Source organism: Thunnus thynnus, chromosome 21 (assembly GCF_963924715.1).
Source record: "Thunnus thynnus chromosome 21, fThuThy2.1, whole genome shotgun sequence".
NCBI classification, from domain to species: Eukaryota; Metazoa; Chordata; class Actinopteri; order Scombriformes; family Scombridae; genus Thunnus; species Thunnus thynnus.
This window is the reverse complement of record NC_089537.1, coordinates 16,982,926-16,997,746: the sequence shown is the minus strand read 5'-3', so window position 1 is coordinate 16,997,746 and position 14,821 is coordinate 16,982,926. Positions and strand designations below refer to the sequence as shown.

At 39.9% G+C, this 14,821-nt stretch overlaps 1 protein-coding gene across 1 annotated transcript; it reads left to right on the top strand.

Moving 5' to 3' along the window:
- The first annotated feature begins 1,146 nt into the window (after nt 1-1,146).
- On the top strand, nt 1,147-13,427 carry mtmr6 (myotubularin related protein 6). Its single transcript, XM_067577941.1, has 15 exons — nt 1,147-1,354; nt 4,082-4,213; nt 6,054-6,216; nt 6,432-6,589; nt 7,362-7,490; nt 8,627-8,761; nt 8,974-9,106; nt 9,364-9,473; nt 9,846-9,971; nt 10,067-10,116; nt 10,319-10,412; nt 10,522-10,628; nt 11,759-11,893; nt 11,999-12,125; nt 12,773-13,427. Exons 1-15 carry the CDS (start codon nt 1,331-1,333, stop codon nt 13,127-13,129), a joined length of 1,980 nt encoding a protein of 659 aa, XP_067434042.1. The 5' UTR covers nt 1,147-1,330; the 3' UTR covers nt 13,130-13,427.
- Nucleotides 13,428-14,821: the final 1,394 nt, after the last annotated feature.

Sequence of the window (14,821 nt, the reverse complement as noted above, 5' to 3'; positions counted from 1 at the left end):
CAGTAAACAAATAAAATACTGAGGTATGAACATAATGAATGAAATGTTTGATTTGTATTTTGGGACTATTGTTTTGTATTGTTTGTTTTTTGTATGAGGTAAAAAGGATAGACATAATAAGCTAAAGCTTCAGCCTACACCTTTTCAGTCTATAAAGTTTCTTTGTTTGTTTGATATAATTTGTTATGATTTATCTATGTATATGTGCATTATTTTTATCTTGTTTGTTCTTATGTTTTGGTTCTTATTTACTTGTATTATCTGTTTTTCTATAGCATTTTGTAACTTTGTTTTTGAAAGATGCTAGAGCATAATAAAGTTATTATTTTTCTTTTGTAACACTATTAAAATAAGGACCAAAAAAAAAAAAAAATGTGAATGCTTTCACTTTTTTGTCATTTGTGCCTGTGTTTTGTTTTACACTATATAGAGACTACATTGTATAACCTCATTCATACTGCAAATATATCATAATTTTGAATTACGTATCACAATAGAAAAACGCTTTTTTTATACCACTTCATTTTAGTTTTCCCTTCCTGCACCACCTCTATTACTATTGACAACACTTTTGTAATGTGTTTTGTAATACTGGCCAACTTGACTCTCTATTAATCCTGATGCTTGCTGCCATATATTTGTTTTCTGCAATTTGCTGGAAACACTCAAACATCTTATTTTACGTTATCAAAGGCTGGATTACCAACCTGGCAAAGTGGGCGACTGTGTCAAGGCTCCAGACCCACAGGGGGCCTGAAGGCTCCAGCTTCACTGTTCACCAACAGTTTACAGTCATTTTAGTAATTTCAGATTTGTTTGTTAATACCATATACATTTGAATTTATAGGGAGGCTGAAGGCAACACATGCATTACTAGCTTATCTTGCAGACCATCTTGTATAGGAGCCCTGAGTTAAAATCTAGTTTGACGGAGTTTGATATTTCATTATATATTCTACATACATGGCACATTTATGACATCAAGTTGTGCTTAATCAAGACACAGAAAACGTATTACTAATACACACACAGTGGTAAAAATGCGAGGCATACAGTTTGTATCTGACTGTAACGACCATGAAAATATATTTTTAAAAAACCTACTTATTTTGAAGAGTCCACGCCGGAAGTACTGAAGACGTTATTGTCTGGATCTTTACGCGGATGGGGGAGTGAAATAATTGACAATAAACACATATCGTCTGCCACCGATCTCGTCAAAGCGGTTCGTGCAGCAGTTTTTAGCCATCATATTATCAATGATAGAGTTATATCCAGAAGGCGTCGTGTGAAGCTTTGCAGTTGCTGACAGCTGTTTGGACTCGGAGAAATGGAGCATATCCGCACGCCAAAGGTAACGTTAGCTAACATTTCTAGCTAATTGCAGTGGATGGGATACAGACAGCAGCTCGGCCTTGTGTTTTGAGGGATTTTTTGGGAGGGTGGGGGCCTACGTTTGACATATATCAATATTCAGAATACATTTGCGTGTTTTAAACAAATAGCATGATAGCTAGCAGGTGTCGTCAGCCAGCATCTTGGAAGTGTCAGACGTGACGAGCATCAATGAGCTGGTTGTTTTTTTTCTCCGTGCAGCAGACAGCTAGCTTTCCTCTTTGTAATGCTGCTAACTTAATTGCACGCCCTATTACGGAGTTTACGTTAAATTATCAAGCCAGCCAGTGTATCCAGTTGTGATAGATCACTAAAGAGAGAGAGATTATATACATTCAAGCATAATGGCACGTTGATGACACATAATGTCACAGCACTGACTGTTTGTTTAGTGTTTGCGGGTGTTGAACGCCTTAGGACTGGTGATCCTTTTAACATACATTCTCACAATTCTATAATCTGTGTTGTGCTACCGTGCAAAAGCTTAAAGGATTGATTTTTGCTAAACAGTGGAATTGTTTTAACTGGCCAAGTCAATCACCTGAGCTCAGGCCAGATCACTTACTGAAGGTAAAAAAAGCCCCCAAACAAGCAAGAACTGGACATTGCTGCAGTACAGACCTGGCAAAGCATCAGTAGGAAAGATACCAAATGGATGGTGATGTCTATGTGTTGTAGACTTCAGACAGTGATTGATCAGTTGCAAATGATTTACAACCAGATATTAAATATGATGCCTGTAAGATTATGTTACATGATCCCATAGATTGTATATACAGTCCATGAATAGTGCACTTTTTGTACCGTAAAGGGCTACACTGTTCACCCGATACATATATGTATGTACACACCTTCTGTTTAAAGCTCAACGCCAAACATGAATTTTACCTCATAGTCATTCATTTTAAATCCAAAATAATAGGAGTTCAAAGACTACACAGCAACAAAAATGTCTCTGTCCAAATACTTATTATCTGCACTATACGTGGATTAGCTGGCTCTCCCATGACATTTACCACTGGAACTTATTCGACATAAGCCTCAGTGGCTTAAAAAGCTGGGGACATGCATCAGGCCTACAGCTAATATTTGTAGTGTGTGTATTCATGAGGGTGTGTAAATTGAAAGGTGAGCTTTCTCTGTCATGTTAGGAAGCAGTTTGACCTAATTTTGGAGGCTCGGGGATAATTTCACAGTCCAGCAACGTACAAATAGTTCTTAGGCAACATAATTGCCTATGGAGTAAAGACCTGCTGGGTTTCTAGTGGGTGTAACTGCACCTAGACTGGGTGTGGCTCCCCTGTCTTAAGCCTGGTTGTTTGCTTGAACTTCGCAGAGAAGATTTTTATTGCTATCAGAACATGTTTCCACCTTGAGTAAGTAAACTTGCTACTATAATGTTATGAGGGCATTTTGTTGGATGGCCTTGTTATGAGTTATTAACATTGTGGTCAACCTGAGCCAGAAAAAAAGATGAAGCGCCTTTAAAATAACAACAATTCTATTGTTTTAACTTTATTATTTCTTCATGCACATGGTGTCAGATGGTGTCATCTGGACTTTTATTTCCAGTTCATTTAGAAAAATGAGCACAGTTTCAGGGCAATCTGGCACTTTGAGACATGGCTTAGACTGCATCATTGGTTTACGAAGAAATATAAACATTCACATCACCAATTTTCTTATGTGATGCCCGCTCTCTCTCTCTCTCTCTCTCTCTCACTCACTCACTCACACCACTGACTTCCTGTATGTACTAAGCCTGTCAGTGCTGTGTCCCGCCAGTTGCCGGGAGACGGAGATCATTTCATCATATCTGAGAACGACAGGAAAAAGGAAACAAAGGGAGAGAGAGGATGTCTGAGTCAACAAGAACCGCTAATGTGATGAATCATGAATTTGGACAGTTAGCAGCGACAGCAGCTTACAGTCCAAATCCAATTGTCCAGTAGCCTTTTGGTCAGACTGTAGGTTGCTAGTAGCAATCGGTGTGCTATTATTTAATAAGAGGAGTAGCCTTATTCTAATGGATCTTAATGCTAGAAAGGGATGTTAGAAGAATGCAATAGAGCAGGCTGTACATATGTGTAAAAGTAACATATTGTCCATCAGCAGTATTTTCCAACAGTTTCTTATATACATGCTTGTCATCCCTGCCAAACTTTCTTTAAGGGAGTCATGAATGGGCGTTCTGACCACCAGGGCTTATAAAACCTGTTGTTTATTATAGCTAGTGGACCACAACCTTCTTCCTGTGTAAAAACTTGTGATGTGGGTAAATGTTCTACTCAGACTATGGACTGTTTATATGTGTGGAGTTGGGAACGGGGGTGCTGTAAGAATTTAGCAAGTCTACGCCTTAGCTGTATAACAGAATACATTTTTAATAACTGTGAAAAACACCACATTTGTTACATTGTTCAGTCACTACCAGATTTTCCTCTCCCATAATCCAGAAATCATTTGTGAGTCTCATTATAATGGAATTGCCAGCTAATGGTGAGGACCAGCTGGTCGGGATTAGGCAGTGTGCCAGCTGGAACCACACGCAGTAATTTTGTGACAGGTGTCATTCCTGTTAGCAAAATCCCATCTTCATTTCACTACTGCCTGCGTAAAACTTTTTATATGTTTTGACTACTAGCTACTGCTGATTAATAGTGTTATTCTTGGCACGTGTTTGCAGGTGGAGCAGGTGCGGCTGTTGGATCGCTTCAGCAACAAATCCACAAATGGCACATTGTATCTCACAGCTACACATCTCATCTTTGTGGAGAGCAGCTCCAACAACTCAACATCTGCAGGACAGGAGATCTGGGTGAGTAGTTGTAGTAGTGGATGCGTTCTTGTCAGTATTACAGGGATAATTCACAGTTCCCCTTTTTTCACCGAGTAGACTGCATATGGATGTGACCACTGCTGGTATTTTCTTTGACGAAACCCAGAAAACAGTCGGCCTAACTTCTGCATATCTGAGTGTTGTAAACCACACGACTTCCACAGTAAGACAATTGCTCAAAGTAGTGATGATGTCAGTCTATGTGTGGGATTTTCCACGGATTATTCACCCCAGAATTTCCACCTGCTGGACTGAGATGGTACAACTTCATGCGTGCTAATTACTGCAGGTAATCGAGGGCGATCAACTGACAAAACTGACCTGTTTTTAGTCTAGTGGTTATCTTTCATTAGTATGCAATGTATTATTTATTCACTCCCACATTAGAATAACCTATGCAGTGTGATGTTGCAGTAGCTACTTGCAAAATTGTTGCTGTCGCTGTCAGAAACTTGCATCTTTTTTCTCAGAAGTTTTAGCAGCCAGTATTGTCTCCCTTACAGCTCTTGATCTACTCTTAATTAAGCTTCAGGATACTTTTGCATTAATGCATTTTTTTTGCTGTGCACACTAGAACTATATATTTGAAGTCTTGTTATATATGTATGGTGAATTATTAATCTAGTAGTTAGAATGTTACAATGGCTGGTCTGTATTATGGGATAAGATTGTTTGTCTCAAAATGCTTTGCACAGCAGCACTCGGGCCATGACCTCACCCCCGCCATCCTTCCTGCCTTAGGTGCTGAGAAAAGGGCAAATTTTCTTTTCCTCCCTTTTTTTCCAGCCTTTTCTGGTGTAGCAGCAAATATACTCCCACTAATGTTCAGTGTTTGTGTATTTGGTCCCGTTTCTGTGTTTAGGTACCTTGTACGCATCTGCCAAGTGCAGCAGCATATGTGTGAGCATTTTCGGTGTCAATTTAGACTGTTAGTTTCTGAGAATGTTATTGTACCTTATAAAATATTAAACAGCAGTTGAGTTGCTGTCTGGCTCAACAGCTGGTGTGATCAGCATTTAGGCTGTGTGTGTGTGTGTCACCAGTCATTACCAATGCTGATGAATGTGCATCTTTATTAGCGTATATACCATAGTTGGGATCCCTGAGGAATTCGATCTGTGCTCATTGAATATGGTGATGTGCTGCATTTGTCCCTTTCGCCCTCTGTTCTTTATGATCATGAACAGTACAAAGACTGTCGAAACTTTCTTCTGTCCAAAGCTCAAGAATTCACAGTAGATGTTCTTGACAACATGGCATCTACATCTTATTCATTCTTAAATTTTATCATGTAAATATCTACAAGGAGTTTCAAGTGCTTCCGCTGGTGGAATAACCGTATTTGTGTGTACAGGAGGTTGACCAGTGCCAGAATACACATTATAATTGTGCCCTTTTTTATATTGTCAAAAATATTATTCTTTCTTTGGTTTGTAACTTAATGTTTTGGGCCACTTGTAGTAAACTGTTGATGAAGTTACTGCAGAGATGTTAAAGAGTGTAACGTTTGTTAAGCCTGACCTACATGCTGTTTTTAGAGAATAATGAGAATTGCAACGGGTGAACGAGTTTTCAATCTACTATTTGTTTTTGGATCCTTGCTGATACAGGGCTTCATTTCGACCGTCTCATTGTGCCTTTTTATATACCGGTTGTGCATGAATTGAATCCCAACCTATAGTAAATGTGGAGGAATACAGGGCAGCACCTCACATACTGTACATTTTTAGCAGTGTGCTCCTGTATTTGTTAAATAATTCAGGCAACTTAAAGAAAAAAAAAACAGCCATTCACTCTCTCTTTCCTCTCCTCTCTGCAGATTTTGCACCACCATATAGCCTCTGTGGAGAAGCTCTCCCTGACCACCACGGGCTGTCCTCTGGTCATTCAGTGTCGGAACTTCAGATTGGTTCATTTTGTGGTACAGAGAGAAAGAGACTGCCACGACATCTACAGCTCGCTGCTGCGTCTTCTGCGGCCCGGTGGGTGTCAGTCTGTCTGTCTGTGTTCTCATCCGTTCATTAACAAAGCATCTTTGACCTCCCATCCATCCCAACCTCTTCCTCCCCGTTCTTACCCATATATATATATACATTTTATCATTTTTATACATGTGATAGATACTGTGTATTTACATAGATACACAGTGTTCTCATATTTTCCTGTGTTTTCGCGGACTTTCTCCTCCTTTGGGCAGTATCCTATGAGGAGCTCTACGCGTTCTCCTACAACCCCAAACAGAACGACCAGCAGCGAGAGGAAGGATGGCAGCTCATCGACCTGGGGGCCGAGTTTGAGAGGATGGGCGTCCCCTGCGACCAATGGCAGCTCACCGACGTCAACAGAGACTTTAAGGTAGATGATTGATTGCATCTCATAAACTGTGAGTGTTCTTGATCTAAGGTGCCACATCCTGCGGTACGCCAGACTTTTATGTAACATTACACCTTCTTCAAACACCAAGATTGACACTTGCTGAGAGTGACTGGACCTTGGTACTGCTACTGTGTGCCATAAACCCGCTATTGAGAAAGACAGGAGTAGGAGTTTGATGATGTCACCTGATTACTGAGCAATAAAGTCATCGGGGGCTGCCAGCATGCAAGCTGCATGATTTTTTGTGTAGTTGTTCTGATTTACTTGTATAGTATTCTTTAGTTTGTTTTGGGTAAACATTGCCCAGGCTTGCCTGCTCTAATGGGAGGCAGGGTATGTTTTAATAAGGTCACTGAGGGTGTGGTGGTATTTTATGAAATCAGTTGCTACAGTATATTGGAGAAACCAAAATATACTGGTTTCATTCCACAATGAGATCTAATATATCTCTAAATAAAGGAAAGTGCAGAATATTAACTATAGTTTTGTCTTATTACTGTTAACATTTTGAGTTAACACAACATGTTTACATATAGAACAGATTATATTATAATATTACATATTTTTTAGGGTAGAATCATCCGTTGTTTTGAACTACTGAGTAATGAATAATGATATCAGTGCATTATTTCACCGGTCAGGGTTAGTATTATTAATACTAATGCTCACAAACTAGGAGATGTTTGCCAATATCGTTTGTGTCTGTGTGTGTTTATGTATGTGATGTGTGTATGCTTTTTTTTTTTTCCAGGTGTGTGAGACATATCCACGTGACCTGTATGTTCCCATCACAGCCAGTAAGCCTATCATTGTGGGGAGTTCCAAGTTCAGAAGCAAAGGACGTTTTCCTGTACTTACATACTTCTACCAGGAGAAGAAGGTACTTAATAAACTGTGATAACCTACACACAGTTCACACTTCATCATTCGTTTGGTCTTGTTGTATGTTATGGTAGTTTATGAAGGGAGTGTCAGGAAAAAATGTTCTACTTGGAGAGTAATAAAAACTGCTGTTTCAGTGGTAGGATCATACAAGTTTCCATATTGAGGTTTTCCAGAAGGTGGCGCTAGATGAATGGCTATAGGGTTACTGAAAGCATAAAGGTTTATTCATTTGTATTTATAAATGTGCTAAGCAAATTTCATGGGACCGTATCTGTGAATATGAAATAACATGCAAAGTTGAGATGTTTGCCTGTGGGTCGAAAGGATTTGTCCTCTTTGAAATCTGTGTATTAGAATTTGATATATCTTGTGTACAGATGGAAATTTTGACCTTTCATTGATGTTAGATGAAGTGACAGAGAGGATTGACAAAATCATTTGGAAACAGTGTCGGGGGGGCCATGAAATTTTAGGGAAGTCTGGACAACAGTTGACAAGATATCTTCTTCTGTACTGAAATATCAGAAGGACTGATGGACAGACATGACTATCATTGTGCCCTGCAAAACAAAAACTGAATAAAACAACATTTTACATCACTGTAAGGACATGATAAGATTATAATTAGCATGATCTATGTATACTCATACTAATTGAAAAGGTATGAATTCACTACAATGTCCAACACACACACACACCACAGCAAACATTTTGATTCCTGACTTTCCAGTCAAACTACTTTCAGTAGTGAGCAGAGGTCCTGCCTGCTTTTTATTGTACATCTGTCACTATCACTCTCTCTCATGTGTTAACTTGGCAAAACAAACTGCACTTTATTCAATCAATACATGTTTGGCAGAGGGACTTAACCTGAGGTTTCCATAGGGTGGATATAAACACAGCCTATATACTGCACTACAAAATGGGTTAATCATTATCAGTCATCCACTGAGAATCCACATGAGGCTTTGGCAGACTTGTGGAACCTTTAATAGTTACGTTCTAAGTGAGCCATGTGGGGAGGTAATAATAGGTGTCCTAGTTTTAGTTGATAATTCAGCAGCAGTGTTTTGCGGTTTTTTTTTGTATCTATCCTTGTTCTGATCAGTGTTGTGTGTTCACTCAACACAGGCGGCAGTGTGTCGGTGCAGCCAGCCTCTCTCTGGGTTCAGTGCACGATGCTTGGAGGATGAGAGCATGCTGCAGGCCATCAGCAAAGCCAATCACAACAGCCGATTTGTCTACGTCATGGATACTAGGCCAAAGGTAAAGTGATGACAGTCAAACAAAGCCTTTCTTCTGTTAACACTCCTAAGTTTGTTTAGCATGAGAAGTCCTTTTTTTTCATTCAATAAGTTCAAATTGTAAGGCTTTAAATGCATAACTGGGTTCAACACTACACTAGATAAACACTGTTTGAAAACAAAGTAAGAAGATTTTCAATTATTTTGTCCTCATCTTATTTTCCTGTCCTGCAGTTGAACGCGCTGGCTAACCGAGCAGCAGGTAAAGGCTATGAGAATGAGGACAACTATTCAAACATCCGCTTCCAGTTCGTCGGCATCGAAAACATCCACGTAATGAGGACCAGCCTGCAGAAATTGCTGGAAGGTTAAACACATGCTGCTTCACACACTGGCACATATAGTATACAAAAATGTCATTGTATTTCTTCAAAGGGACGTTATCAAGGGCAGACGTGGAAAGATAAGATTGTATCTGCAAGTAATGTTACATAATGAGCTTTGTTTATATTAATTGTTTCAAGATAATATGCTTTCAGATCATGAAGGGCTCTTTTATAACAATTCAGACAAAACACCAAAGTCATTCTGAAGTCATTTTCTGTCTTTGGTTGTGTTTCTCAGTGATAGGAACCAGGTCTCTCTCCATGAGTGACTATCTGGTGGGTCTAGAGAGCTGTGGCTGGCTGCGGCATATCAAGGCTATTGTAGATGCAGCCATCTTTCTTGCCAAGGTAAATATCCACTTCCTGCTTCTTGACGTCTGTTTCTGTAGAGGTGTGTTTTATTGCACATTAACACTGAAGTGTTTTCTGGAAGTAATAAGTTAAATTACGTATAAATACAGTTTATAGTATGCAGTTATAAACATGATGTCAAAGGCAAACTCTCTTCCGTCTTTAAAACTTGGCTCTCCACCTTCAACTTAAACCTCTGTGCTCGTCATTGCTTCATCTTCATCAGTCCTGTCAGGGATAATGACAGCCAAAGAGCTGCTTTGTTTTTTTAATTATATCACTAAATGACTCACCGTGATAACATTTAACCCTTATTCATTTATCCCTTACTCACTAACCTCTGCCATCCATCTAAACTCTTGACTCTAGGCGGTGACCGTGGAAGGAGCCAGCGTGTTGGTTCATTGTTCAGATGGTTGGGACAGAACAGCCCAGGTCTGCTCCCTGGGGTCACTGCTCATGGACCCCTACTACCGCACCATCAAGGGCTTCATGGTACCAGCTGCAAACTTGCTCTTTTGTCAGATGATTTTGGTAGAATTTGTATCGTTTGCTTCATACTTGCTTTTTTTTGCTTCTGTTTTTTTTAGGTACTGATAGAGAAAGACTGGATCTCCTTTGGCCATAAGTTTGCAGACAGGTGAGCTTTCATCTGGATCATACTGTAATTGTTTATGCCCCAATTTTATAATATTGCTTGACATATATACTACATATTTACTATTCATACTACATAATTCATTTGTTAGTTACATATACTATCATATACAATGTATACACATAATAGTTATTGTGTATGTGTTCAAGTAAAGTCTACATATTTTTGAATTGTGTACCTGTAGGTGTGACCAGTTGGACGGAGATCCAAAAGAAGTGTCTCCAATCTTCACTCAGTTCCTGGAGTGTGTCTGGCAGCTGACTGAGCAGTTCCCACAGGTGTGTGTGGGAGTGTGTCAGCTGCATGATACGTGTACTATTATATATTTTGACTTGCAACACTGTGTGTTTTATTGTATTTATTTAATGATAACCGTCTTTTTATCAGGCGTTTGAGTTCAGCGAGTGGTTCCTGCTGCAGATCCACGAACACGTCCACTCATGTCAATACGGCAACTTCCTCGGCAACAATCAGAGACAGAGAGAGGAGCTGCAGTGAGTCAGACACACATTGTTTGTATAGAGTCGCTGTTTTATGTGTCAGTCCTCTCTGCCCCCTGGTTTCTATTTGCCAAACAGATGACGACTTTGAAAAAAATATCCATTAATTCTAAAGGGATAATCTCTTTAAACTTTTTTGACCATTAGAACAAACACACCTCTGATGACAGATGCTTTATTAGCTCCCTAAATCAAAAGAGACACTCCTCATTGAAAAACATACTCAGTGGGCTGTGTGGCTGCACCTGTAACCACCAGCACAGAAATCCCAAACCTAAAACATACCTATAATAATCTTATTCTTACACACAACAATAGGTCTAAAGACACACAAACAAACACACCTACACAAGACCTGGGTTAACTAGTATTGCAAGTTGCTGTTGAGAGCACTGCCACTCTCTCTGGTTGGTCAGACCTTCCAGTACTCATTGTCCTGTGTGGGTAACATCCTCATGTTTTACCAGGCTAATACAAACACTTTTAATTGCATGTGGTAATTCTCACAGGTCTGACAAACATACCACCACACTACCTACCCACTCTTTTCTTTTAGTTTTCAGTACATCAAAATGGTTAAGAAAAATAACAATTTTACACCTAAATAAGAGAGGGTTGCAAACAATTCTTTTAATTAGTTTTATTGGCTGTATTTCTCTTACCTTGTGTCTAGACAGCAAACGTAGTGCGAGCAGCATGTCAGCAGAGCAGCAGCAAGTGCTCCGTCCTGTGTGTCTACACTGGAGGTGTTCAGGTGCAGCGTTGAGTGTAGGTCACCTGCGTGTTGGAGGGCGCTCAGAGCCCAATACGCATGACTGTAGCGATGCGTGTAAAACAGAGGAAAATAGACTTGAAGCATAAATGAACTCTTCAGGTCGTGGTTATGCCCGTGAGACGCAACTGAGATGCGAGCCTTCACGGAGCTGGTACAGCCAGCTGCATAGATTTTAAAAAATGAGAGTGTATCCATTGCGTGTGAAAAACATATCTGACACGCTTGCTGTCTCGACACGGGGTTAGAAATGACAGATGATAGAAAGGCTGGATTGTTGAGTTTTTAAACGCCTGAACAAACGTCCCATTGGACTCTGTTTTGAGTTTATGTGTTGTATGTTGTGTTCCAGGCTGAGAGAGCGGACTCATTCACTGTGGGCATATCTAATGAGCGAAAAACAGAACTACGTTAATCCGTTCTACAGCCCGGCCTACTCTGAAGCACACCCTGTGCTGGAGCCCTCCACCCTGCCCTACCATTTCAAGTCAGTACATCCTTCCTCACCTCCCTGCCCTGTAACACATGAATTGTTTTGGTTACACTAGGAGACTTATTTTACTGTGTGTTTGTGTGCAACTCTGTTTCCAAGGTTCTGGAGAAACATGTACCATCAGTTTGATCGGTCCATGCACCCACGTCAGTCCATCCTCAAAACCATTTTGACACTGCGAGAGAACAGCCGCAAGGCAGAGAGCACCCTGCAAGCACTGGAGAATGTGAGTTCATACACACAAATTCTCACTATGTAGCCAATATGTTGAAGTTGGGACACTGAAGATATCTTGTGGTTTTATACATTCAGTGTGGATATACACTGTTGTCTTTTTTATTTATTATTATTTTATTTTATTATTTATTTTTTAAGCCTAGAGCTGCTGTGATTGCAGTTTTTTTTTTTTTTTAAGATCATGATTAATTATCATGTGTGGATGAGAAAGTTGTTTTTTATGATATCCCAGAAACAACTGGTGGAGAAAAAAGCACCACCATTGCTTTGAGATGACAAGATAATTATCCATTATGATGAATAGTTTTATCTTGAGAGAAAATAATTGCAACCAGCTGCTCTCAGATACTGTACATAATTTTTTCTTTCCAAAAACATCTTTGTGGATATACAGTACATAAAAACTAATCTACAGTACCATCACAGAATTTACATATCGAAACATTTTTCAGCATTAAAACAGATAATCACCTCATAATATGCCATCATATTTAGAGCATGTGGTATTTTTTATACTGCAGTGGGCTTTGAGAAATATGAAAATGGTCAAAAGATGAAGGGGTAAATGTGCGTGATGTACATTTCTGAATAAAAACGACTTTCTCTGTGTTGTCTCATCCTTCCCTCTGCATCCAGAGGCTCCACCAGCTCGGCGTGACCCCCATTGCGACCTCTGACCCGCCTGCACCTCCTCCCACCAGAGATCAACGCTCCAACACCAACACCCTCCCGCCACGTCCCGACTCCCTCATTCTGGGGGCGCCCATCAACCACAAAGAGGTGCAGCGGCAGGAGGAGGAGGACGAGCAGGAGGAAGTGGGCGAGGAGGCCACCGAGAGCACCGACACCGAGCGGACAGTAGAGGGCAGCAGCGGCACCGAGAGCAGGAAGCAGAGCTATGGAGAGCTGGAAGGGACATACAACAGCGAGCTGGCCAAGGAAGAGCCAGCTGTTGTCAGTCTGGAGTTTGGAGTGGCACGCATGACCTGCTGAGACCAAACAGGAGGATTGTGGGATACTGAGGGACAGGCGCGATCTGAAGGCTTACTGAGAGTGCGTGCGTGTCGGGGGGAAGCTGTTGTTCTGTATGTGATTATGTGCTGATTACGCAATGGTCCTCAATGGGCTGAGTGGATGAAGTTGTATGTCTGTATAGTCAAAATCTCTATGGAAAGCTTCATTATTATGTCATATACTGCACCTATAGGAAAAAAAATTGTTTTTTATGAATGTTGAAAAGCTCTATAGAGAATTAATGAACAGAATAAGAGAATAAATTCATCCGCAAGAACCTGGTCAGTTTTCTATTTTGTTCAGTTTTACAATGTCTTGATAATGTTTGTGTAGGCATGAATGTATCTGTGCTTAAAAAAAATATACTGTGTGCATAATGGACAAAATTCAACACTGTGCAGTCCTGATATTTCATAGTCAATGTCATGTTAATCAGATTAACAGATAACCTAAATTATTGACATAAAACCCCACAAGAAATCAAGGATTTTCATCTTCTCTGAGGGCTCACATCCAGCCTAATCTCAATGTCAGTGGTGACCTGATCTGATTTAGCTCCAATTTGACTGATTGAAAAAAATAAAACATGAAACTGGAAATTATGCTGACCTAAAATTGGGTTGTACTACTAACTGCATCTGACTAAATGCAGTTTGATTTGTTTCTCAAGTAGTCACTGGTAATTTCACTTATGTAAAGCTCCCCTACGGACATGTAAAAACACTCTACCCTGGATAATAATTTGTGTTTGATATGGGAAATCAACTACCTCATTAAAAATCTTAATATAAATTCGAAAGGTTAATTCCTGGCCACAAGATGTCTACTTCACCGAAGAGTCAATTCTCAGTGTATGTGCACCGGATGCTTCAAATTACCACATCACAGTTGTGTAAGTTGCATACTTGACCACAGTAGGTCCTGAACTAACTGTCACATATCATGCTTGTAGTTACACGCCTTCAACTAATTTAAGGTGAGCACAGAGAAACTTTCCACTTTCAGAAAATGTCAAACTCTGCACAGTGAAGTTCAAACATCCGAGTGAAGTAACAATAAGCAAAACTCATTTCTGATCGGAGGGGGACTTTAACTTCTACTGTGGCTCTGGACAAATGAACTGTGACATTCAGACATCTCTGAAGAGGTTCAGCTGTCAACTGTCGCCCTCATTGATCATTTAATCCTATTTTACATCTCACATTGATCAGATAATCAGACTTACTAATGTGCATTGATCCCAAAATCCTATTGGTTGTCTCTGTCTGCCATGCCAGTGACTTATTATTTATGACAGCTGACCCTGAGCAGGGGTCACTTTCACAGTTATGCCAGCAGCAGACAAGGCCTAAGATCAATGAGTCTGCTTGTCAAAGTACTGTAAAATGCAATACATGACTATACTGCACAATTCTTCAGATTTTACAACGCTGTCCATAAACTATCTATATTTATTTAATTCTTCTTTAGGAGTTCTGAAGATCTACAAATAGAAATCCAACCCAGATTGTGTTACTTGACCTGACCAAATAAAGGTCATTGTATGTATTGTAGGAACCAGTAAAAATAACTTAAATACCACCTTTGGAATGGCTTGATAGCTTCAATTATTTAAAAAATGCTTCAGTTGCTAGTTGACACCACATCTTGGCGCAGGGTATTTTACTGAGG

Bases quoted from the DNA above. Each gene is read 5' to 3' on its own strand.
- mtmr6 (XM_067577941.1), top strand. From the start codon at position 1,331: ATGGAGCATATCCGCACGCCAAAG. The intron at 8,762-8,973 runs GTAAAGTGATGA...CCTGTCCTGCAG, and splicing joins TCATGGATACTAGGCCAAAG to TTGAACGCGCTGGCTAACCG. The intron at 9,474-9,845 runs GTAAATATCCAC...TCTTGACTCTAG, and splicing joins CAGCCATCTTTCTTGCCAAG to GCGGTGACCGTGGAAGGAGC.